General features: G+C 29.1%; 1 protein-coding gene across 1 annotated transcript; it reads right to left on the reverse strand.

The window, feature by feature from the left end:
- Positions 1–5,585: 5,585 nt before the first annotated feature.
- LOC101209763 lies at positions 5,586–7,381 on the reverse strand. Its single transcript, XM_031881435.1, has 4 exons — positions 7,040–7,381; positions 6,762–6,902; positions 6,569–6,639; positions 5,586–5,847 (listed from the first exon to the last, which is right to left on the reverse strand). Exons 1-4 carry the CDS (start codon positions 7,362–7,364, stop codon positions 5,644–5,646), a joined length of 741 nt encoding a protein of 246 aa, XP_031737295.1. The 5' UTR covers positions 7,365–7,381; the 3' UTR covers positions 5,586–5,643.
- Between the last annotated feature and the right edge of the window lie 18,180 nt (positions 7,382–25,561).

The following is a 25,561-nucleotide window of genomic DNA, read 5'->3' on the forward strand; positions in this document are numbered from 1 at the left end:
TTTTTAAATTTTTTTAAAAAAATTTAAAATATAAATCGATATTTCATAAGTTTTTCCTAATCAACTTTTTTAATAACTCACTTCTATTTCGCTAAAAAAAATATTCCTATGATGGAATCTATGAAATTTGGGAGTCTGATTTCTTAGAATTTTTAAGGTGAGAGATTAATATCTTTGGGAGTTTGAGATTTGATCCCAAGAAAAATTGAATTTAATAAATATTTTTTTAAAAAATATTTATTCGAAGACTAGCCCATGATAGACTTTGAAAAATTGTAATAATTTCTCATTTTCTTAAGGTGAGAAACTTTTCTCAATACGTAGTCTTAATTAATGGAATATTATTCCACTTATTTTTTGAGACCATTGCTTCAAATATCGGAGTAATGATGGGTGAAATAAGACATTGGTTTAAAAATAGATTAAAAAATATTTTTAATTCAAAATTTGAAATTTGGCCACGTTTATCTAAATGAGTGTCGTGGGGTGCTAATACCTTCCCCACACACAAATGACTCCCGGACTCAACTCAATTTTTTCGCAGACCATTTTTTTAATCGTTTACTTTATTTCGGTGTCCAATTACACCGTAAAAAGGATTGGTGGCGACTTCTATTTTCTTTTAAAACTAGCTCTTTTGAGGACATCGGTCGCTCCGCGTCGTCTCGGGCACGTGGCGACAATTTGCATATCTAGTTCCTCCAATTTGGCGAATTGAAACTTTAAGGGAAAAATAAATGACAATGATTCAACTTAAACCAAAAGTTAAATTACTTAGACCAAAAATTGATATTTGATAGGCATACCTAAAACCCAATCAAATACTCACTAAAAAAAAACGAACTCAACTGGCTTGGAAGAGGGGCTCTTGGTTAGCTAAACGGAAAGAAGAAGGGTGGCTCGTTGTAATGCCCCAAGTTTAGGAGGGGAACATGAATGAACATGAGAGGGATTTTGAGGACACGAAAGTAAAGTTAATAAACACTTAAAAGAATTAAAAGTTACTACTTATACTAACAAGATGCACTTTCCTTTTCGATGACTCGGTCACAGGAAGTCCAAAGTTAAGCGTGCTTAGCTAAGAGCAATTTCATGTTGGGTGACCTCTTAGAAATTTTCCTCGGATGCATGTGAGTGAGGATAAAACATGCTTAAATGACTCATGCTGGTTTGTAGGGACGAATTTTACTCTAAAAATCCTTTAAGACAAGTAAGAATGATGTTGTCAGATTGTAGGGAATGTTGAGGATCCGCATTATAAATCTTAGTTTGAATCCTAGGTTTGAGGCATTATAGTTGGTATCAGAGCCTAAGTTCTTAGGTTTTTAGACTGACTTATGATGTAAATCTTTGATTTTGTCCCTATGGCTATTACGACCCTTCGTCACTTGTCATGTATGTTTTATGATACATGATTATCAATACACATGACTTTACCTGGATTAAACTAGATTATGAATGTTATGACTTAATTGTGAAGGACTTTTGGTGGTGGAATTTAGGAAGAATGTTGCCATGTAGAAGTGCTTGTAGAGGTTGTTGGAGAGGCAGAAGAGTAAGGCTTAATCAGTTTGAAGGTTAGTCTGTTGTGTAAGCTGCCGACCTTACTGCACTTGTCACAGATGTAGACCTTGTTTCATTGGAACGAATGTTTAGAGATATGTTAACAGAGATATGTAGCCTGCAGATGCTTGTGCTTTCCCAGGGCTCCTCTAAATTCAATCACATTAATAATTTCTCTTTTTTCTTACTTGATCAATTTGATTCATCATTAGGTGGTATATTACGGTAAATATATAAAAACACATTAATAAATTCTCTTTTTTCTTGCTTGGCCAACAGACTTTGACAATTCGACTTTTATTGGGAATATGAAAATTTCTCATATTTGCATCTGATGGCCTCTGGAAGCGTCTAACGAATCAACAAGGAGTCGAGATTGTGTATAATAACCCAAGAGCAGTGCGTTACATTCTTGACTACTTAAGTTTCTTCTGTATGTATATGCTAATAGCATTGATCTGATCACTCCACCCTTTTTGCTCATCTTATGGTCATAACTCTCTTATAACAAAAGCTGGAAATTGATCATTTTGATTTGAATATGAAGCTGTTTTGCTTCAGAAGTTGGAATAAATCTTATTGGCTTTGGGATTTCTGCTTTGTTGATGATAATGATTTAGATTTGAGTTTAATGTGCCATCTTTCTCGATCTTTGATAATATTTTTCTTTGTTTGCAGGACCTTCTTAAAACTCAACATATTCTTATTTGCTTCCTCTACTTATGTTTTCTTCTTTTTTTTTTGTAGGAAACTTGCATTGATTTTCCTTCGCTTGAGACATATTTAGATATAGAGATGTTATGTATCAACTTTTGTGTAGAGACTACTTTGTTAGTTGAACATATTTTCCTTTTCATAATGCTATTATGCTATTACGGTAGTTGAGCATATTTGTGTGTGCACATCAGAATTGGTTGAAGATAGGCCTTGTAGCGATGAATTACTTGTGATGTTGACTCAATTACAGAGCTTTTAAAGCAGTTGTAAGCTTATTTTCCAACACCACTGATTGCAGATAAAGTTTATGGAAAGAAAGAAGAAAATTGGGGCAGGGGGGCAAACCGCAAAGGGAAAAAATATGTGTCACCTATCACCTCCCTAACAATGCCTTCATCATTTGATAAAATATTTATTTTGTCAACCTGCTACTCAATTCTCCATGATTGCAACTCTTTTACTCTTCTTTCTTCTTCCTTCAATATGATCTTCAGCTCTCGCGTATTCTTCATTCGTTTTGGTTCGATTAGTCTGTTTACTATAATTTTGGTTTGTTGTCTTTTGTTTTCTTCTCACCACTCTGTAGCTATTTCTTGGGAAAGACAAAGCTCCGAAAATGAGGTATGTAGTTTCATTCACCGTTAAGATTCTGCTATTTTTCCGAATGAATTTGATTATTGCTTCGGGCGTTTTTATCTAATTTGTGGATTCATAAAGTTTGTTCCTGTTATTTATATCTGCTAGTAATCAAAATATTTAATTGAGGTAGATTTAGAAGTATGTAGATGGTAGTACTGGAGTTTTTTTAGGGTTATAGTTTTTTTAGGGTTTATGCTTGTTGGAGGCTTTGGTTGCTGATGGGTTTGTTGGCATTTATTGAATGTAGTTTTGTTGCTTTGTATGTACAACAAACTTTAGAGTGATGCGTTGAGAGAAGCCATTTCATCTATCTTTGTTGATAGCAGTGAAAAGAAGTGCAAATTCACTGAGACCATTGAACTTCATATTGGACCGAAGAACTATGATCCACAAAAGGACAAGCGTTTCAGTGGTTCAGTGAAGTTGTTACATATCCCTCGCCCTAAGATGAAGATGTGCATGCTTGGAGATGCTTCACACGTTGAAGAGGTAAACTTAATCTCCTCTTTTACATCTTCACTTAATCACTTGTTATGCCCAATTACTATTGTCCTTAGTTTTTTCCCCGTAAAGGAGATGATTACTAGTTTGTATGTTGCCTTGCTTGTTCCATTTTGCTCCATGATGTGTGATGAAATTTATAAAAAATCTCAATAGTTGGAGTTAGAAGTTAAAGTTATTAGTTTTAATGCTATTCTTATTTTGTTCGTAGATTTCAAGGGGTTGAGGATAACAATCGGTGAGACTTTGACAGTTGTAACTAGTGAAGAAGAAAGAATGGAATGAAAAATTGTGGGCACGTGAAAATAAATAATAATAATAATAAATTACTATTCTATTTATTTAACGTTTTTTCCTTTTTCAATACTCAAATTAAATTATCTTCCTTGCTCTCTTAAATAAATAAGACTCAAAATTCTTTAAAAACCTCAACTAAATTTAAAAATTAAGTTGGGAGAAATACCTAAAATTTGGGGTGTTACACCACATATATGTTACTCTTTTCACTTTTAGAGTTAGCTTCCTCCTTAGAAAAGTATGTATAAATTGAAAGTTTAAGCTTACGTTTTGTCCAAGCCTCAATCTTCATATATTGTTGTTAAGTGGTTGTGTTTGTTGTTGAGATTTAGATTTTAATAGTCATTGTAGATCCCGAACTATAGGTACAAAAAACCTTGTACTTGTCGTTGAGACTTTTTTGATGTGGTAGCCATTGTAGAACTCAAGAGAAGTTTATTTTGATCCATAGACTAGTATTTAGAGGAAGAATAATATGGTGAATGTGAAGGGTTCTCACTCTTGGGGGAGCATAAGCATGTTGTATAGAGATGATCTTAAACAAAGCTTGAAGAAGTATTTTTTTTGGAAGTGAGGTGAGCTCAAACTGAGCCTAAGTTGAATAACGTTGAAGAGCAAGCTATATAGAAGTCACTAAAGAAGGAGTCTGTCAAATAAGTACTTTATCTGTAATTGCTAAACTCTTTATATAGTGAAAGTTTCATTCTACCGGACACTCTACCAACAAACATAGGTGATTTTGCATCGAACTTGGTTATCAATTTTCGTGTCTTTATGTTTTTGTCTACTTTTGTAACAACCCTTTTATCAAATATATTGTTTGTGATATCGTGCTTGACATATTGTGTCCTCTGTTAGATCCACCTTGTTTTTCACAATCAACAAATACTTCTTTTGGGAAGACATTACCAATTTAATTCCAGTTTTTTTTGCCTCTAGCTAGCCTCATTGTGTATTGAATCTTTTCACAGTTGAATTGATTTTTGTTTCTTTTAATTTTTCTCCTTTTGTTAAAGTTTTGTTTAAAAGAAAAAATATCTTGAAAGAAAATCACTTGTACAAATATTTTAGGGAATTTTTAAAAAATATAACAAATTGGAAAAATATTTACACAGTATAAAATAATTTTAAAAACTGAAAAAGCCAAATGCAGGTCCACAACATGAAATACCAATATACCATGCAATTAACCGGTCACACACACGCATGCAAAGCTTGGTATACGATTATTCAGATATTAGTACATAAGTGTTCAGATATTAGGATATGATTGTTTAGCTCTTGGTACACAACCGTGTACGAAATCTAAATGATCTTGTTACATGATTTTGTATCAATTTAATGATCTTGGTAAGTGATCGTGTACCAATATCTAAACGATTTTGTACCAATACCAATATTTATCAAAATTAACCAATATGTTATTCACGCAAGAGATTAATTAGTTTGTAAACAAAGAGTTATTAAGTATTTTAATTTTCACTAAATGACTCATTAACCAATGTCGTTCTGCAATATTCTAATTTTATTTCTAAACCTCTCTCCCAAAGGAACCATCATACTTTACATAAAAACACTTCTACAATTAAATATTTACTCCCAGAGAAGTATCTGGCCTCGTTATTTTTCTCGATGACATTAAAATTTATATGATATTCATTTGCTACAAAATATTTTGAAAACATTTAATTATTTACACAATCAATTAACATATAGTTTACCCTAAACATTATTAAGAGAGAGATTCCAAGACGACACAGTCAGTACTAATCATTTGGATCCTTAACTAACAGATGTAGAAAAAAATGTTAGAGTTCTATGGTTTGGCAAAGAAAAGACAGTCACATTACATTATAAGCACAAGGAGGTAGGATTATTATGTGCATATATATTGATGTAATTCAAAAGTATTACACATTTGACAAGTCAGCCTAGAGGAAAATAGATGGCAAATTGAGCAAAGAGTCCAACAGGAGCAATAATGAAAGTACCACATTTATCAGCTGACTTGAACAACCATACTCTCTGTGCTTGAAAAGTGATGTTATAATAAACATGAGTTGGATAAACAGGTATTAGAAATTCAACTGCTGGCCCTTTCCCAACACCTTCAATTATGCATTCTCCTTCCTATACAAAATCACATCAACTAATCATAAATCATATTAAATTTGTCCTGTGTTTTATACAATGTAATTTTATATTCAAATCTTTATGCTCTTCCTCGTCAATAATTTGGCTTTTAGTTTTTTAAACTTTTGTTGGTTTACTTCTTACCTTATATAGCATGAGTTTTTCCTCTTTCTTAACTAAACATTTGATTTCTTAGTCAGTTTTTGATAAAAAAGAAATTTTTTAAAATCTCTGGCCTTATATGCTAACCCTTGGTTTTTTACAACTGTGTAATTTACTTCTAGAAATTTTCTTTAACATGCTATTAAAAAAAAGCACTTCTTAACAATGTCATTGCTATCATCTTATTCTTAATCAAATTATAAAATAAATAAATAAAAAGATATCAATCTTTGTTAATTTAATTAAAGCTAATTTTCCGGAAAAAAAGAACAAGTGTTTTGAAACTAGTTTTTCTCATTTTCAAAATCTTGTCTTTGTATATTATAATACAAATGTTTCTTGAAAAAAAAGTGAAATCCATGCTAAAGAAACAACTATAACTTTCAAAAATAGAAAAATAAAACAAAATTGTTATTAGTGAGGAAGTTTTTTAATTTTTTTTTTTTAGTTTTTCAAACATCACTTTGTTTTTAGAAACCTTTTTTCCTTTGGTCATATTAAAAAATTTGACTTGAGTTTTGAAACCCAAAAAGAAGGAAAAACAAAAAGACAATACCTCTTTCTTAAAAATGATCTCCTTAACTTCATTACAGAACCTAACATGTGAATGTGTTGGAGTAACACGAACTGCAGAATACAAGAACAGATTATTAGGAAAAAAACCTCATAAATCATATTCTTACAAATAAGTAATTTGGGATATAGTAAGAAAAAGAAAAAAAAAAGATAGAATTATATGTATATAGTACCCATATAATCACGACACTCTTGTATAATGTGTCTAAATTGTAGTGAATCAATTGAAACAAAGATTTCAAAATCAACGTTTCCGAAATCCTCAAATACCGCATACCTAACTCCAAATTTGCGAATCAAGGGTAACTCTTCCCCTAATAATCAAACAGAAAAAAGAAAAGAAAAAGAAAAAGAAAGCAAGATTAATGCTTGAAATCCTTGAGAGAAATTAATTACAAAAGAGTGCAAGAATGAGGCAATTAAAAAGAATAATGACGACAAAAGTACTAACTTGGAGAGTAAAATTTGATGAGTAAGCGTTCAAGATTCTTGAAAAGAAAGAGAGACATTGAAGAGTATTGGTATTCTTTCATGGATTTGATGGTATAGAATAATGGTTGAAGGTGGACCTTTGAAATGTGAGTGGTGTTGGAGAAGTAGTAATTGAAGAATTGAGGCATCATTTGAAAGGCTACATTCAATTCAATGTAATGATGAGGAATTGTTATGGAAAACATTGATGGAGACCATTCAATGTTGGCATCTTCACGAAATCTAGATAGAAGGTATAATGCATCCAAAAAAGTATCTGAGTTCTCAAGATTAAACACCAACATTTTGTGTGTAATGGGAGAATATGGTGGGAACGAGAAGGGATATACAATGGTGTGGCGTTATATATATATTGTAGTCCTATGGTTCATATATTTTCCTCCTCGTTTGTAGGTTAAGAATTTGTATGAGTACTTGTATGAAGCAATCCCGTTCATATCCATTGTTTCTTGTTTAAAAAGAAAAAATATACATCTGGTTGACCCACGGTTAATTGGAAAGAAATAAACGTCTTACGAGTATAAAAATGATATTTATTATAACTGTTGTCATGGTATAGATCAGGTACACTACGTTCATGTACTTTCTTAATTTAACAGTCGTTTAGCGTGATCAATACGATCAATTAAATTTGAAGCACTTTTTTCATTGTTAAATTAAGAAACTACATGATCGTATTGATACTACCTACACGATTATGTATCATTTCTTATACGATCATATATCATGTTCATTTAGAACAAGAATTAGACGCGCGCGTGTGACCGATTAATTAATCGTGTGTTGAAGACATTTTTGATATTTTTCTTTGTGAGCGTATGAGTTTTTTCAGTTATTTAAATTGTTCTATAGAGTGTAAATAATTTTTCATATTGTTATATTTTTTTAAAACATAAAAAATAATTATAATATTTTTTCTATTTATTTTCTTAAATTTATGATGGTTTTTTTAAGGAGCGCTTACAGAAATAGCAACAAATTTATGATAATAAAACTCATGTCACTGTAAATTCTAAATTGCAAAAATAGTAAATTTAAAAGTCGATTGCCCTCAAATAACCTTTTGATAACTCTCCGAAATTCGTATAATATTATTAATTATTTATCCTATTTTCAAAATACAAAAAGTACAGTTTGTTTTTTAATACAATGTTTTTATTATGGGATGCAATTTTGTGTTTGTATAAAGTAGGAAGCATGACTATAATTAACCATAATTTAGCCTAAACAATTTACTTTTTTAATTTAAGAAAACAGAAGGGTGTGATCGGCAACCACAGTCATTATATTTTAACTAATATAATTTTCTTTATCTTTTCCATAATAATTATATATATATATGTCATATAATTATCAAAATTTCAACCAAATTTTCTCTCTTCAATTTAATTAAATAACATTCAAATTATTTAATAAATTTTAATTTTTATAAAGCCAAATATTTTCTACAACTTAAATCACGTAACATTCTAAACAAACATAGTAAACTTAAATTATTCACGTTATGTAAAATCAAAATAATGTCCAATAAATTAATTTTAATTAAATAAATCTAAAATAATTATCTTGGAAATTCAAAAGTTATTTGGCACCCAAAACACATCGTGAATCTAGAAATTCATATTGATTCACATTTTTAATGAATTGTGTATTTATTTTATGTTATGTGTTTTTATTTATAATAATGGTTGAAAGAGCATAAAACTAAATGTTGTGTTCTTTCCTTAAACATTTTTAATTAGTATAAATAGGGGTGTAGTTTTCACATTTTGAACCTGACTTGAATTTAAATGAAACTTTTCTTATAAATTTTTTATTATCTCTCAAGCTTTATGCTTTTCTTTGTCTTATCTTGTGGTAGAATGCATGTTTAGGGCTTTTAATCTAGTTTAATCAATTAAATTCAAAAGAATTTGAAATCTTAAGGTTTAAAATCGAAATGTTGTCTTCTTTCATTTAACTTTTTTAATCAATATAAATAGGACTTTCTTCTCGATCGGCCACTAGTACAAAACTAGAGTGTTAATGTCAATTGCCAACTGACATCTTTCATATTGTTATTAAAGCTCTTCAATGCTAGTTGGGCTTTGATGTCGGTTTTCAATTGACATCTTTAATAGGGTTATTATAGCCCTTTACCATCGGTTGGGCTTTGATGTTGGTTTAAAACAAACATTAAAGAGGCCAACAATTTCAATTTAAAATGACATTATAGATTCTCAATAATGTCAGTTTAAAACCAACATTAAAGTCTTTTTTGGGTTCATTTTTACAAATCTATTTTATTAAACTGTTGCATTATTGTCTACTTTTTATGATGTCAAATAGTTAAAAATGGAAATTATGAGACCATGTAGATAAATATATTTTTCTTACGTCAACAAATCAATAAAATTAATATTCTTTTAGAAACTATAATATGTCTCTTTTACATGTGTATATATAAAATGAAATCTTAATATTGTGTTTATATATACATTCTACAATAGTAGATGAAACGAGATCCTAATACAAGACTTAAATAAGAAATTCTAATCGCCTTCACAGTCTTCAACCTTCAACGATTGCTTAGCTTTCTACTCGATCGCCTGGCTATCTACATGATCGCTTAGCTTTGAATCCAACATGCCCTAAATTTCTACAAACAATATTTAAATAAATCACTTAGGGGCGTTCGGAGTGTGGAGTGAGTTACTATAATCGGTAGGTTATAATAGTCTGTGGTTATTATAGTCTGCGTTTGGAATACAAATTATTATAATATAGATTATTATAATCTGCGTTTAAGGTGTAAATTATTATAATTTATGTTTGAGGTACAAATTATTATAATATGTGATATAAAAGTATTTTTTTCCACTATTCTTTTTTGCAATCCACATATTTTTTCAAGTTATTTGTTCCTTTAAATTAAATGTAATCTCCACAAAGTAATTTTTAACTTTGAAGTATATTTCATTTATGTTTCTCAAGTTTGAAAATTCTAATTATAACTTTGAATATTGATATGATAGAAATAGATACAATAGATCAAAATAGATTTTAATTAAAATTAGCATGCACTAATCCAACTAATCCATACCATTATTGTACTAACATTAGCATGATTATAAAATTTGTAGAAGATAAATTTTGTCATATATTTATAACATCATTCGCTAAAATTGGAAGAAAAAAAAAAAGAATTAAGTAAAGTAACCATAAAATTAAAAAAAAAAAAAAAAGGGTGTTATCTCACGGTTGAAGCCACAACCTAGAATTTAAAATTTAAAATTTAAAATTTTTGATTTCCTTCCAATTTCTTGCCTTTTCTTCTCCATTTCCCCCAAACTGGTTTCCAGCTTTTGATTGGAATTAAAGGCGGTTTCGGGTGGTGGAAATTCCTTCGAGTTTAGAAGACAGTCGCTTTGAGATCTCATCTTCATTACTTGCTTTACAGAACTCTGAAGGCAAGTTTTTAAAAGAGGTTTTATGGGGAATAGAAAATTAAGGAAAATAGAAAATTCAGGTTTGAGTAATCTGACATAAAGAATCCAAACTAACTACATTTAAATTGTTTGAATAATCTGAACTACCTAAGATTGTTTGAGTAATCTGAAAATTCAGCTCTGAAATGCTCGAATTGCTTCTCCACCGAATAAGATAAGGCAAGGGCATCGAGGTCAGTGCCAGCCATGGTTGAAGAGGAACATAATGAAGAAGTACGGACCGAATGGTAAGGTTCTTCTTGACGGTTGATCCGCTATGTGGAAGACGAGAAACAACAATGAATTGGAGGCAATGAAAGCAGAGAAGTAGATGAAGGAGGGAGGAAGGAGAGGGAAGGACTAGGAAGGGGAGTGGTGAACAGTGGTGGGAGGGCTATAATAGCCCACTCCAAGGCCAAACTGGCCCTTAATCTTTAGAATTCTAAGATGTTAGTTTTGAGAAAAAAAAAGGTCATAATGACAAAATAATATATAAACAATTTGAAAAATAGCGAATCTAAAAAATATTTTAATTTTTAGCAAAATTGGTTGAAGTATATATTTTTTTGATAAATTTTCAACTGTTTTTACCCTTTCATAGATTGAAACTCACTTTTCTTAGATACAATATATTTGTGCAGGGTAAAATAACGGAATATTTGTGTATAGTAAAATAATAAAATATAACATAGATTTACGAATACGGTGTATTTGCATCATTTAATTTTATAAAGATATTAAATAAATATTTATTTTCGGAATTGATCTCATTTAACCAACATCTACTAGATTTATGTCTTCAATTTATACCAGATCTTCGAATTTGTAGGCTTCAAATCAAATGATTAACAATTTATTTTTATTAATATATATAAAATAATAGCTATTTAATTTATATTCTTGTTGTTATTCATAAAATGATTGATAATATAATTTCTTCATTGTACGTTTTATAAGTTTTGGCTAATTCTTAGTAACATTTTATTATATCATACAAATACAAAATTTTTCATATAATAATTGATAATATAATTTATTAATGGTACGTTTTTTAAGGTTTTGTTAATTCTTAGTAATATTTTATTATATCATAAAAATACACAAATTTTCATATTTATCATTTATGGTTTTTGGATTATATAATATAGTAATAAATATTTATTTTTTCATTCTATTTTAAAATTTTAGTTGGAAGATCTCCAAAATTTGAATTTAAAATTATATTAATCCTTAAAAGTCTGTATTTAATATAATAACAACTTCATATTAACATTGTGTCCTCCCTATAATTATGCATGTAACAATTATTCCCTATATTATATTAATACCATTTGATATAATAACTTCATATTAACATGTTATTTGCTCCTATAATTATGCATTTGACGATCTTTCCATAAAATGGTTCATTTAACATAATAATAAATTGAAATTAAAACTTCCATAGAATAGTCCATCTAACGATCCTTCCATAAAATGATTTTTTTTGTTAGTTTATTTATAATTATGATGCATTTAACAAGGAAAGTTTTACTTCCATAAAAGAAAATAACGATTTCCTAAATAGCATCATTGAATCATAATCATGGTCGTTTAACTAACTAAACTTTATAATAACCAATAAAATTAAGATTTTTCAAACATAGTATATGTCAAGTATGAATGATGTTATAAACAACAGATCTGGAACACATAAAAAAGTAATTGATAATCAAGTATAGTATCATTCGTCTGGGTATAGGATAATCTATATATTATAAATATAGAGTATTTGAATAGCTACAAAAATAAGACATGATATTGAAAATAACACGAAAACAATGTATTTTGTAATCAAATTTGATAAATCTATTTGGTTGCTAGACAATATTGCAACAACCTCCTCTATAATAATGGCAACTATATATGCAACATTTTCAAATTTGTTATATTTTAAACAATTTATTAAATAATATATAATTTAAATACAATTTAAATTTGAATTTGAATATATATTATTTATAACAATTTGAATTTAAATGTTAATATATATTTTTAATAAAAATTTGAATTTAAGTTTTAAAACTTAATTATGACTCAATGGAAATTTTTGCAATTACTCGGATTTTCTTTTAGATTTTATTAGATAAAAGAAAAGAATAAGATTGAGAGAGGGGCAACCGACAAGAGACAAAAGAAGTTGAAGAAGAAGTTCATTGTGTCCCCATTTGTTTCCGTCAAATGTTGTGGCAAATTCTTTGATGAATTGAAGAAGAAGTTGGTGACTCTTGTCGAATATCATCACTGCGTTGTTCAATCTGAAAAAGTTTGAGAGGTTTTGATCGAAAGAAATTTCATCAGATTTCATGATTTTTTGTCGGAGCTAATTGAACCATGACTCTTTTTCGTGTTTTTTAAAATTGAATCAAAATCCTGCGAAATTGCCAATAAGGAGAAGAGGAAGATGAACGGGTGAAGCTTCCCATTAATGACAACTTTTCTAATCTTTATATTTTTTGGGAAATTTTGATGTAACATTTGTTATTTCAATTACATTGTATTTTGGGTTTAGGTGAACAATTGTATTTTTCATATTGGATAGGGGCATTCGAGGGATTGTTTTATTTTTTTAAAAAAAAAAATTTGATGTTTTGCTATTTTAACAATTTAAATTTATTTTTGCTATTTTTTCAAATAAAACTAATAATTTGCTATTCTTCTCGACAATCCAAAGAAAAATGTAGCATCCTAGCAACTTCAATGCATTAAATATTTCAACAATTAGAGCTAACCTTCCCTGTGCTCATGATCACAAATCTTTACATTTGATGATGTAAATACCTCTCTCTAACATAATGCATTCCCTTCCTACATTAGTAATAGCATAGGCCTCAATTTATACATATGAAGAAGGAAACTAGTGAAAATAATAAAATCACAAACACATGCCGGACTTAAAATACAAAAACCTTTGAAATGATGAACTGAATACCAATTGAACAATAAACATTTCATATACATTATCTTCATCTATAAGAGTTCATGATTTATAAGCATAGGCACTACAACTACAAGAAAGTGGATCTATTTTGACCAACTTTTATGGGAGGCTATAAAAAACTTTAGAAAAAATATACATTATTCATAGGAGACTTAAGAAAAACCTTTGAAAAATATATACATTCATGCATCCATCTGCAAATTGCATCAACTTGTATGTTTATGTTGAAGGTTGGTGTCAGGAGGTGATGGAGTTATATATAATGCCTTAACTAAGTTATTTATATGCTTTATAGACTATTGTTGTAGTAGCAAGTGTTTTGCATGGGTTTTTACAGTTTGGATCTTTAGATAAAATAAGAGCACCTTCCTTAAGGGTTTCCTTTTGCTTTTCATCTTCACTTATAATCTTCTTGATTTTGCTGACCTTAATGGATACCCAAGGGAAATTTTGGTAATTTTTATTTGGTCTTCAATTAAAGTTTTCTTTCTGTAATATTTCTTAGTTTTGATCTCATGTGACTGGAATATCAATTTGTAAACTCACTTTCTAGATTTAGGTAAAGATTAGCATCTATTACCTTACCTAGTTACCTTTTTGTAACCACTATTCTTGTTTATTGGACAACTTTATCTCAAAATTTAGTAGAAACTTTATCATTAAAGTGTAGTAGTGATAATGAACGCCTTGATTGGTTAGCTGTTAGATCTTCCCATCTTCATCATTATTTTGTTCAGAAACTTTATCGGTAAATTCCCACTAACGGTAATAATTTTCTAATGATAACTCATACTTGTCTTTTCATAGCACGAATATGATAGTGTTCTCTCAACCACACAAACAACTATCCATTCAGAACTTGTTGATTTTCGAAAGAATTTAAAAACTTATAGATTCTCCATCGTTTGCTGTTTTGAGTTTATCTTATTTACCAATGTGTGTTCTAGACTTCTAGTTTGGTATTCATTTATTTCTATTTCTCTGTATGTGCCATGGTATACTAATTTTATGAGCCTAAGAATTTAGAGTATTCTCCTAAAAGGAATTTAAAGTGTTGACTATTATCCAACATATGACATCACCTAGTGCTTTAAAACGATGTAATGATGGTTCTGCTTGCAGATGAAATGTTGCGCTTACATGGATCATACCAGCTGTATCAGTTTAGTAGTAGGGAGGTTTGTCTAAAATTTTATGTGACTCATCTATTGAAAAAGAACACTAAATATGATGTGTAAATAGTCTTGTTTGAACCTTTGATGATCTATGAGTTGCTGGATAAGTTGAGCGAGACTTCCTGGAAAAGGAAAAACGTTCTATGAAGTGGAACTATATTATCTAATAGGAGAATATAATTGATGAGTTGTAAGAACATTTCTTGTTTGGGTGGGTCCTATCCTTTGACAAGATTGTACATTAAGATTTTGATACGATGAAATTAAAATATAAGGGAGGATAATATATGCTCCCCAGTCCCCTATGATGGATGAACTGATCCCTTAAAAGTTGACAAAATTTATCATTTAAGTTCTCGTCCTTGTCACCCTTTGGCTAGAATTAGGTGGTTATGTTGCCTTGTACAATGATGATTAGAGTTTTCTTGTATTTTGTCAATTTTGTATCTTTTAATATGATTAACGTTGTGTCTCTATTATTAAAATGGGAGTAATGTCGTGTCAATTTGAATTTTTTTATAACTTTATTTTACATCTTATGAATGAGTAAAATCATTTTGAGATTTGGATAAAATGTGTTAAAAGGGTATGCGAGAATTTTCAAAAGATTTATACATTTGTCGAAAAAGTTCTTTTATGTAAACTTTCGAAAAAAATCATTTGATAACAAACATTTTTCGATGAATAATTTAACAGTTATCAGAGGTTAATAAATCTTCAAGAATTAGTAATTTTCAAAGGTTAGTAAACCTTTGAGAATTAGTAATTTTCAAAGGTCAGTTAAACATTCGAAAAAGTTTTTAGGTTTTTTCGACGGGATCTATTTGAACACATTTTGAAGGTTGAAATAACCTTTGAAAAAACATATATCGAAGAACTATTAAATGTTTTTTCGAAGGTTCTTACCTTCAAAAATTGTCAAAATTCTTGTAGCGAGGGATGAGAGTGAACCTTAGCTTTGGGAGCAAGATGAGCCATGAGAGAGGCTGCAACATTTCCACCATTGTTCTCCTCTATAAAAGTAATGGTTGAATTGGTAAGTAACAAAGTTATGATCCCAATTACAAAATTTTGCCAATCTGGTGGTTTCCCCGGCAAAAAAACATGCTCCTGTTTCTTATGATATTATTATTAGTTCCATTTTTAGTACAAGCTAGAAGAGTGTCATCATCAACATGGCATTATACCGAACTAACAAAAGCAGGTTAAATCATATTGGGTAGACAGTGATATTGAGAGTGTTTCAAGCTAATCTAATGTTCTTTGTATATTCAGTGCCCTGGATCGAAGAAAATAAGTTCGCATATTAAATTTGAGCATATTAAGAATCTTTAGGGTGAACTCTTTAGTGTGAATTCCACTAGAGAAGCATCCATATTATATTGATGTGCCTGTTAACAGAAAGTTCAACATGAACAAGTGATCTTTATGTTTGATGTCTAAAACAAAAGGCAAAACAACAAGCATTATTCCTTCTATTGAGTAGCAAAATCAGTTTTAGAATAGACACAATACTGCGAATGGGAATAAAATCACTGTCCTATTGACTGAGATGTCAAACTAATTAAAATTATCGTGTCATGAGATAGTAGATGGATGTAAACTAATTAATCATCTAATAATGATAGTAGTATATAGGATCAACCAGATAAATTCTTGTAAAAAGAAATTCTTTTAGTTCAAGATTTAAAAATAACAAAGGAGAAAAGACCATAGAGAAAAAGATGTAAAAGTCCAAATAAATTTTAATACAGGATAGGGATGGACTTAATTCCAGCAATCATACCTGCAAAGATGCCAACAGTCGTCACTCATCATATTTGCAATGGGACATGGTATGATATATCAAGTATTCAGTTAAGAAATGCCCTAAAGCATAGATGAATGACAAAAATGTCGTCAAATAAATGGGCTTATTCTCATGGTTGAATGCATAGAGACTGCAAAGTGTATCCATATAATTTTTTTTTGTTTTTCATTTTTATGATTGGAGTTCACAACTTCAGTATAAGTTCATAACAAACTTCATTCTTTATACACAATTTCAATTTTCAAGATGTAATAGCAAGTCTTGATGAGATCTTCATATCATTATAACCAATCAATTATCACAAAACATTAGAAGTTGGTGTTCTCACCTTCACGTATTGTTGAAATAAAAATAGGATAAAATAATTCCTTTTAACTTTTCCTACCCTTTTTGCTTAATTAACATCAATATGGTTTTATTGGTTGTCAATATCTTTTTGACTAAAAAGCCAGATGTTCAAATTCTTACCTTTGCTTGTTAGACCTATGTTTTGCTATCCAACAAATACCATTTCCATATTCATTTTCGAAAAGGGTTTGTCGACAAGAATGAAAATTATGACTTTTATTTTCGAAAAATAACAAATTTATTTTTAAATTGTTAGAATAACAAAATTGAAAAATCTAAAATATAAATAAATGGAACAATGTCTCAAATGCTCCTGACCAATTCAAAAACAGTCATAAATACAATTGTTTATCTAAACTCAAATACCATGTAATTAAATTGTCACCACGTGCCCGAGACGACGCAGAGCAGCCGACGTCCTCAAAAGAGCTAGTTTTAAAATAAAATAGGAGTCGCCATCAATCTTTTTTACGGTGTGATTGGGCACCGAAATAAAGTAAAAAAAAAAAAATGGTATGCGAAAAAATTTAGTTGAGTTCGGGAGTCATTTGTGTGTGGGGAAAGTATTAGCACCTCACAACACCCATTTAAAAAACGGTGGCCAAATTTCAAATCTTAAATTGAAAATATTTATTTATTTATTTTTAAACTAATGTCTTATTTCTACCCCTCATTACTCCAATGTTTGAAGGAATGATCTCATAAAATAAGTAGAATAATATTCCATTAATTAAGACTACATATTTAAGGAAAGTTTCTCACCTTCAGAAAATGAGAAATTATTACAATTTCTCAAAATCTATCATAGGCTAGTCTTTGAATAAATATTTTTTAAAAACATTAATTAAATTCATTTTTTGTTGAGATCAAATCTCGGACTTTCAAAGATATTGATCTCTCACCTCAAGAATCTAGAAATAACGGACTTCCAGAAAGTTCTAGTTTCCATCTGTAGGATTTTTTTAAAAGAAAAATGGTATAAATTTTTAGAAGACTGGTTTAGAAAATCTTATGAAATCATATGTTAAATTTTGAAGGTTTTGAAAAACATAGAACATTTATAGCATTAGAGACAAATTTGCTAAATGATTTTTTTTAAAAAAAGTCTTTTATTTAAAAGATAAAGAATTTTAAATTGGAAGGATTTCAAAATATTAAAAAATTTAAATACAAAGAGTTACATTTAAATGCATATAACAATAATTATGATATAGCAATGTGAATAGTAAAGGAAAGGAAACATAATAACAATAAAAAAAATACGGAAAGAAACAAAAAAATGAATGAACAAAGAAAGAAATAATAATAAGAAGTAGAAGAAGAGAAACAACAAGTAAAAAGAAAAAAGAACCCTAATAGTAATAAGATATAATATAATAATAAATGATGATGATAATAATAATAATAATAATGGTGATAACGATAATGATAATGATAAAATTTTCTCCATCCTCGTTCTTTATCTCTATATTTTAGAGAAAATAAAATAAAGATTAAGAGTTGAGATTAAAAATGGTAATAAAATACGGATAAATAAAAAAAGAACATTTGTCTTTATGTCTTTTTTTTCCTTCTTATTTTTTGTAGAGAAAGAAAAAGACTAAAGATTTTTTTTTAAATGATGATAAAAGAAAAAAAGTATACAAAAATACTAAAATTTTCCTACATTTTCTTTTCTTTCTCTTTATCTTTTAACAAGAGAAGAAAAGAAAAATAAGAATTCGAATCCCAAAGAAATTACTTGTTGTATGAGGTACGGATCATTGAGATTAAATCTCTACCAAATGCAACATCCAACTAAGTTTAGTTCAGCAATGAGGTTTAATTTGCTTAAGATAAAATTTTAAAAAAATATAGAGACAACAAGGTAATGAAAAGAATAATAGAAACGCACCTTTTGCAGAGTTTTTTTTTTTTTTTTTTTTTTTTGTAGAGATTCACTCTAAAAATTTGCTCTAAGCACTCTTTCTAAAAAAAAATTCTTTAAGAAATTTTCTCCAAAAATTTTTTGTAAGAAATTCTCCTCCAAAGAATATTTTTTGTTTAAGAAACTCTCCCCTTTTCCAAATGACAAAGACCTCTATTTGTAGAACTGGGGTGTACCATAAATTAGAAAAAAATAATCAAAATTTGATATTATATTAATAAGTTATATTTCATTTTCCTAAAATAAATAAACTGAATTAAATGAGATTTTTTGAGATTTTGTAAAATTAATAAATAAATTAAATGGATATTAAAAGATTTTTTTTTTTGTTGAAAATTAATTTTCCTTTTTTCCTAAAATTATATAATATAAGTCAAAATTGATATTAGAAGATTTTATTTAAAACAAATTCATTTATTTTTTTCCTAAAATAGTACAAATAAGATAAATGTGATAATAAAATATTTTATTTAAAATAAGTTGATTTATTTTTATTGTTTAAAATAATAAAAATGAGATATTATAAGATATTATGTTATTACCTTTTTTTCAAAAATAAATAAATAAAGTTTAGCCATTATTACTAATATTATTTTTAAAGAAAAATATTGGTGGGTTAAAAATAGGTGGCTACATAAATAACACATCCTTGTTGAAATTGTGCACATTTAGGTATTCAAAGCCGAAAAGAATTCAGCTTCACTATCTTCCGCTTTCCTAGATTCCACTAAATATTCAAAATCTTCTATCAGTTGCAGAAAAGATTGGAGCTTCAAGCTTCGTCCTCCTAAAAACCTTCAAATTCTTCATACATTCAGCGCAAATCAAAGGATTTTCTCCTCAAAACCTTTAAGGTCATAAAGAAAAAAATGTAAAATGTAATATCTTTTTAGTTTTTAATTATAGTTTATATATAGATACAGTTGTGATTATCAAACATCAACTACATACCAGTGGACAAATGGTGATGAAGGAGACCGGCGCGGCTGGACGTGTGATGCATGAAGGAACAAGCGGTGCAAAAGCGCTCGACTTCGAATGAAGTAAAAATGCGACTAGCGGCGTGCAGTGAAGGAGACGTTTCCTTACGACTTAGTTCTTAGTCAACGGAATGGAGGGGATGGCTACAAAGGTGGAGATCTCGACTGCATGGATAACACTCAAACAGAGATGGAGGTGTCGTCGGCAGCTAGGGTTTGGTCAGACTGAAGATGATTAATAGTAATAATAATATAAATATATTATTCTTTTCCCTTAAATATCTTCTTTTTTCCTTTTTTCTTTTCCAATTTAAATAAAACAAATCTTTTTTTCTCAATTAATTCCTTCCAAAAATAAAATATTCAATTTTTTTTTTATAAATTTTGGAATATAAATAATTTAAAAATGTTAAATTTATATGTTTGCCATTGTTTTAGAGATATGAAGCAAACAACACGATTTTAGGGGATGATAAAAATTTTAATAACATAAGTGGATAATCTTAGCACGATTTTAGGGATAATAAAATTTTAAATTCAAATTATTATTAACAATACCTATTTTTATAAATTTTTAAAACAATCTTAATATTTTGGTAATTTCAAATCAAAATTTAAAATCTATTTTTAAAAAACAATTATGGAAAATAGATAAGGGATATTAAGTAGATAATCCTAAAATTTTAAAATTATGTTTGACATCATTTTAGGGAAATCAATCACTCAAGCTTACACGGGATGTTTGGCCTATGGATTTGGAATTAGGGGGTTTGACATTTGAAGCCAAACTCATGTTTATACACTTGGAATAAAATTCCTAGGATTAAGATTCCAAACGCATGGGTTTGGAATTTTTTATTTAATTATTGAATGTCATATTTTTTTAGAAAATTTTTCACTTCAACTTCTTATGAATAATCGTTGGCAACAATTGTTAGCCAACTTCACGATCAACCACGATGATCGATTATTGCCATCTCCGGATCTTGATCGCCAACTTCAGATCGTCTTGGTCAGTTTCATATCATTTTTTTTTTCTAATTCAATCTTGAAAATGCATCAATCAGCAAACACCACCCTAGCGACCACTGTCGGTCGACCACTAGGTGTGATTTCTGACAGACTCGATCGACGAACTTTCGACCACCACTTTTGCAACTGCTGCAAACCATGAAAAATTAATAAAAATTAATTTTTGAAAACTTCTTTTATTTGAGTCATTCCATATCCGCTTTTGATTTAATTACAATAATATTTTTAAAATACACATTTTTTCATTCTTTTATTTTCTTTTGGAGTCTTTTTTTATAACTATTATTATTAGATTTTTTTAAAAAAAATCTCTTTTCTAATCTTTATTTCAAATCAATCTTTCTTTCATTTCAGGAGATTTTGTTTACTTTGTTATATTTCTTCAAGGTGAAAATTAATGACCTATATATTGTGATCTCGAGTATAAATCAATTATTAATATATTGGTAATATAGTGGAAATTGTAATTATATATTACATATATACCATGGTATATTGTTAATTTAATAACATTTTTCATTTTTTTGTTAGTCAATTTAATTAGAAGACTTAATTAGATTGACTTAAGAAAAAAAAAATATTTTTTAAAAAAACTCATTTTTCTGTAAACCTCTTTTGATAAAAGTGGTTTAAAATACATTGCATGTGTGTCATAAAAATCATAACTATGATTAAATGTAACTCTACTTGATTTTCGCTTTTGCATGACCCTTTTGGTTATGATTCTTTTGAAACCTATTAGACCATTTTTAATGTTGCTTAACTAGAATTTCCGTAAACTTCATCAGATTAAATGATTTGTTATATTTTGTGAATGGTTTGTAATACTTGTATTTACACCATTCATGTTAATACAACTGTAATCAAATTTATTGTTATCTAATTTTAAAATTTCTCGTTTTTACATTATTTTCATTAAATCAATATAGTCAAGAAATTGAATTATAGGTACAAAATATATATAAAAAAATCAATTAAAATTTTCATACAAAATAAATTTAGAACGTACAATTAATAAAAAAAACCAAACAAATTAACTAAACTCTGGAATTCAAAATTAGCACCGCAAACCGCATAAAAAAATCCAGATTTCTAATTCGTACACTCCAAACACAGACATTTGTAATACCCAAACATAAGAACTTCATCAAATAAGGCCACAATCATTTAATTCCTAAGCATTTGATTCCGAATCTGCGTGCCAACCGCCCCAAGAAGAAATATGGTCCTTAATGTTGATTGGAAAAAATGAAAACAGAGTTTTAATGTCACTTTTTAAAATGCAGATGTTTAATGTCAGTTTAAAACCGTTAATTTTTTTTTTTATTTTGAAAAAAACTATCTTCTCTCCCTTACTTTACTCTTTCTCCCATGATTTCTTCCCTCTCTTTGTCAATTTCTTCCCTCTCTTCTCAATCTCATTTTCAACCCTCTCTTCTCCGTTGAACAATCCAACGTACCCACAGTCGTCCTCATCCCTCGTGCCTAGCCACCGCTGGGTTTGTCACTATTGTGCTCGTTCGTATTCTGTTAGCCATACTCATTTCTCACGTTTGCGCATTTGTGCCCAGCCCTCACCACCAATGTTGCACATCTGGCTTCTCCAGTGGAATTTCATATTTGTCAAATAATCTAACAAACTCCCCCTTTTGACAAAGTATGATTAGTTTTCTTTTTATGTGCAACACTTGACGATCTTGAATATGCTTTCTTCTTGAATCTTTAAAAAATAATAATCTTGAATAACGCATAAGAGCAACCTTAAAAAAATACAATATAAGTCTTCATATGACATGCAAAGTCTTCAAAATAAACATGTCTTCAAAAATCATCCCAGTAGAATAATTGCCAACTATGAGTTGCAACAAGAGCTTTCTCCCTCTTTGCAAATAAAATAGAAAACACAACATTCAATCGCATTTCCAGAAGGATTAGAGGATGAAGTGATATGATCGACATATTTTTTCTTCTTGAAGACGTACAATATATACATATCTTTTCACAAATAAAAAATATGTAAAAAGATCTCTAAACACAAAGAGGATCTTTTATAACAATAGTCTTCAAGAGCATATAATTCAAATAGGAAATTTCAATAATCAACAACGCCATCCAGTTCTAAATTTCAGCACTAGCAACATCTTATGAATTCATAAAAAAAACAGCAAACTTCATTCAGTTCAACATTTCATCAACCAACACATTGAGTCAATTTCTCCCCCAATTTGGCATTCTCCACCGACTGAGTCAGAGTTTATTTGCAACGGTGATTTTTTCAGAATAGCATCTTCTTTTAAATTTAGAGAAAAAGACTCTATTTCCAGTCATATATATAACTTGAACATCGACTGTCAATTGAAATGAGAAAGGATTTCATACGAGCCTTTCAATATGCAAAATTGATCCATATAGAACTGGAGGACAAGTTGTTAATCCACCTTTCTTGATCGCTACCATTGAAAACTCAATAAACCTGCACCAATCCACTCTAATACCAATTAAAAAATAGGTGAGACGATAAATAATATCCTTAAGCTATGACTAACGTGATTAACTGCAGAAATAGCTAACGTAACAAAACAAACAAATAACACATAAGACTTTGGTAACCCAATTCGGCAAATATGACCTACATCTAGGGAACTTCTTTGCTCAAATAAGAAATATTATTGAGATTCAAAATTCATAACTTATCACTAAAGTTATGTTAACAAGTTATCACTATAACATAAAATAAACTCAAGCTCCCATGAAGGTAAACTTGAATCTCCTTGAAGACGAATTCGAGCTCCCCCTAAATTCATTGACCGCAGTACAATTATCTCCGTCTTCATTCATATTTCTTATCAATCGATACTCTGTCAAATCCATTGACGATCTTCAATAATCTATCATAATACAGAAGGTAACAAGTTTACCTTCGTATAGATTCTACACCAAAAATATAAATTTTTGAACAACAACTGTGAAGAATAAATTTTATGTTCAGTTTTTTAAAGAGCGAAGAAAGAAGAACTTCTTTACGATAAAATATTTCTAAATATTTCTAGATATCTTTTATCTTCTTCTTTTAAGGAGATATTTAAGGAAGATCTTTTAACTCCTTATTTATAAATGATTCTGAAGATAAGGCAGATATTTTATATTTCTTTAAATAAAAATAAAACTAATTTCATATTTGTCAAATAATCTAACATGTTTAATCAAGGTCATTCTTATTAATGTTGTGCTTCACCTAGAATAAGGGGAGTTCTCAAGCACGATTGAGGTAGTTCCCATTATCATCACGGTTGAGGTAGTTGTCTTTATCATAAAGGCTGTTTTATCCTCGAGACGTCGTGTCAATTTACAAACTACTTGTACACCGGCAGAACTACAAACCATCTTAAGTAGATCGTGATATGTGCTTTGTGGCTCTATGACTCAACCTTTTTATTATGAGCTTTTGTTTTCCAAGGTTTTTTCGGAGTTGATTTTTCTAATTTATACTTCTACAGTCATTTAGCTGCTTCAGAACTTCACGACTGCATTAAGTGTTCAATTTATGTTCACTTGTACTTGTTCCAACACATTTTTTTAATGAATTTATCATTAACAATGCCGACAGTAAAATCTTTGGGCAGTCAAAGTACGTTGAAAAAATCGAGGTTGTTGCAATTAGTAAAAGAGAACTACGTTATAATATCGTTTACTACTTATTGCCTTTGTTTTTTAGCAAACCTATTGCAATAGTTTGAACCATATATGTAGAGCTGGTTTGGAATGACTAAAATAAGATATATTTTTAAAACATACATTTTCATTTGGGACACTTGCAAAAATAGCAAAAAAAAATTGATAATAGGGTCATGTTATTACATTTTCTAAATTGCAAAAGTAGCAAATTTAAAAGCCGATAACTTTTAGATAACCCTCCGATAGCACTTTGATAGCCGTCATATATTCGTCATATTTGTCATATTCGCAATATACAAAAAAGAGGTGTCATGGGCTATTTTTTTCTAAATTTTTTTGTCATCTGATGTACCTTTTCATTTAAATATTTTTTATAAAACCTCCGTAAAATAAAATCATACATATTTAACAAATTTTTTAAAAGTGTTTCTTAGGTAAATTAAAAGTTTGTTTGATTTAAGTTATCTATAGTAAAAGTGCTTTTATTAATTTAAAAATGTTGTAAAATAATTTTTGGTTAGAGATGATGGTCAAAGTTGGGGAGCAATCGTCACAGATGTTAGTAGGGGTGGCCAGCAGCGATCACTAAAGATGGTGGTCAAACTTTTTGCAAATGTATCCCTTTAGACATTGCGTGAGACTTATAATTTTGTAAATCAAAATTTTAAACCTTTATAAGTGAATGATTTAAAACTCTCGATTAGGACTTCTTTTATAAATCAAAGGCATGAACTCTAATTAATTGTCAATTTTGTAAATCCAACAATAGAAGGCGTCTCTACAAAACATGTTAGAATTGACCATTTTTTTCATCACATAAACGCCACACCCATGATTAAAATTTCTTATTACTATAAGAAATATCATGTATGATAGCCAACGAGAAAAAACTATAATAGATTTCTAATAGTTTTTGTTGAAGGTTTTGACAACCCATGTTATTTAAAAACTAGGACTTCTAATAGCTATTTTGTTAGCTATGTTGGTTGCTATTAAAAACATTAGAAATATAGCATATTTACCTTGCTTTTGAAATATATTATAACGTTACTTATGAAAGCTATAACAAGTTTAATGTAGCAAACAA

The sequence above is a fragment of the Cucumis sativus genome, chromosome 2 (assembly GCF_000004075.3).
Source record: "Cucumis sativus cultivar 9930 chromosome 2, Cucumber_9930_V3, whole genome shotgun sequence".
Taxonomy (NCBI): domain Eukaryota; kingdom Viridiplantae; phylum Streptophyta; class Magnoliopsida; order Cucurbitales; family Cucurbitaceae; genus Cucumis; species Cucumis sativus.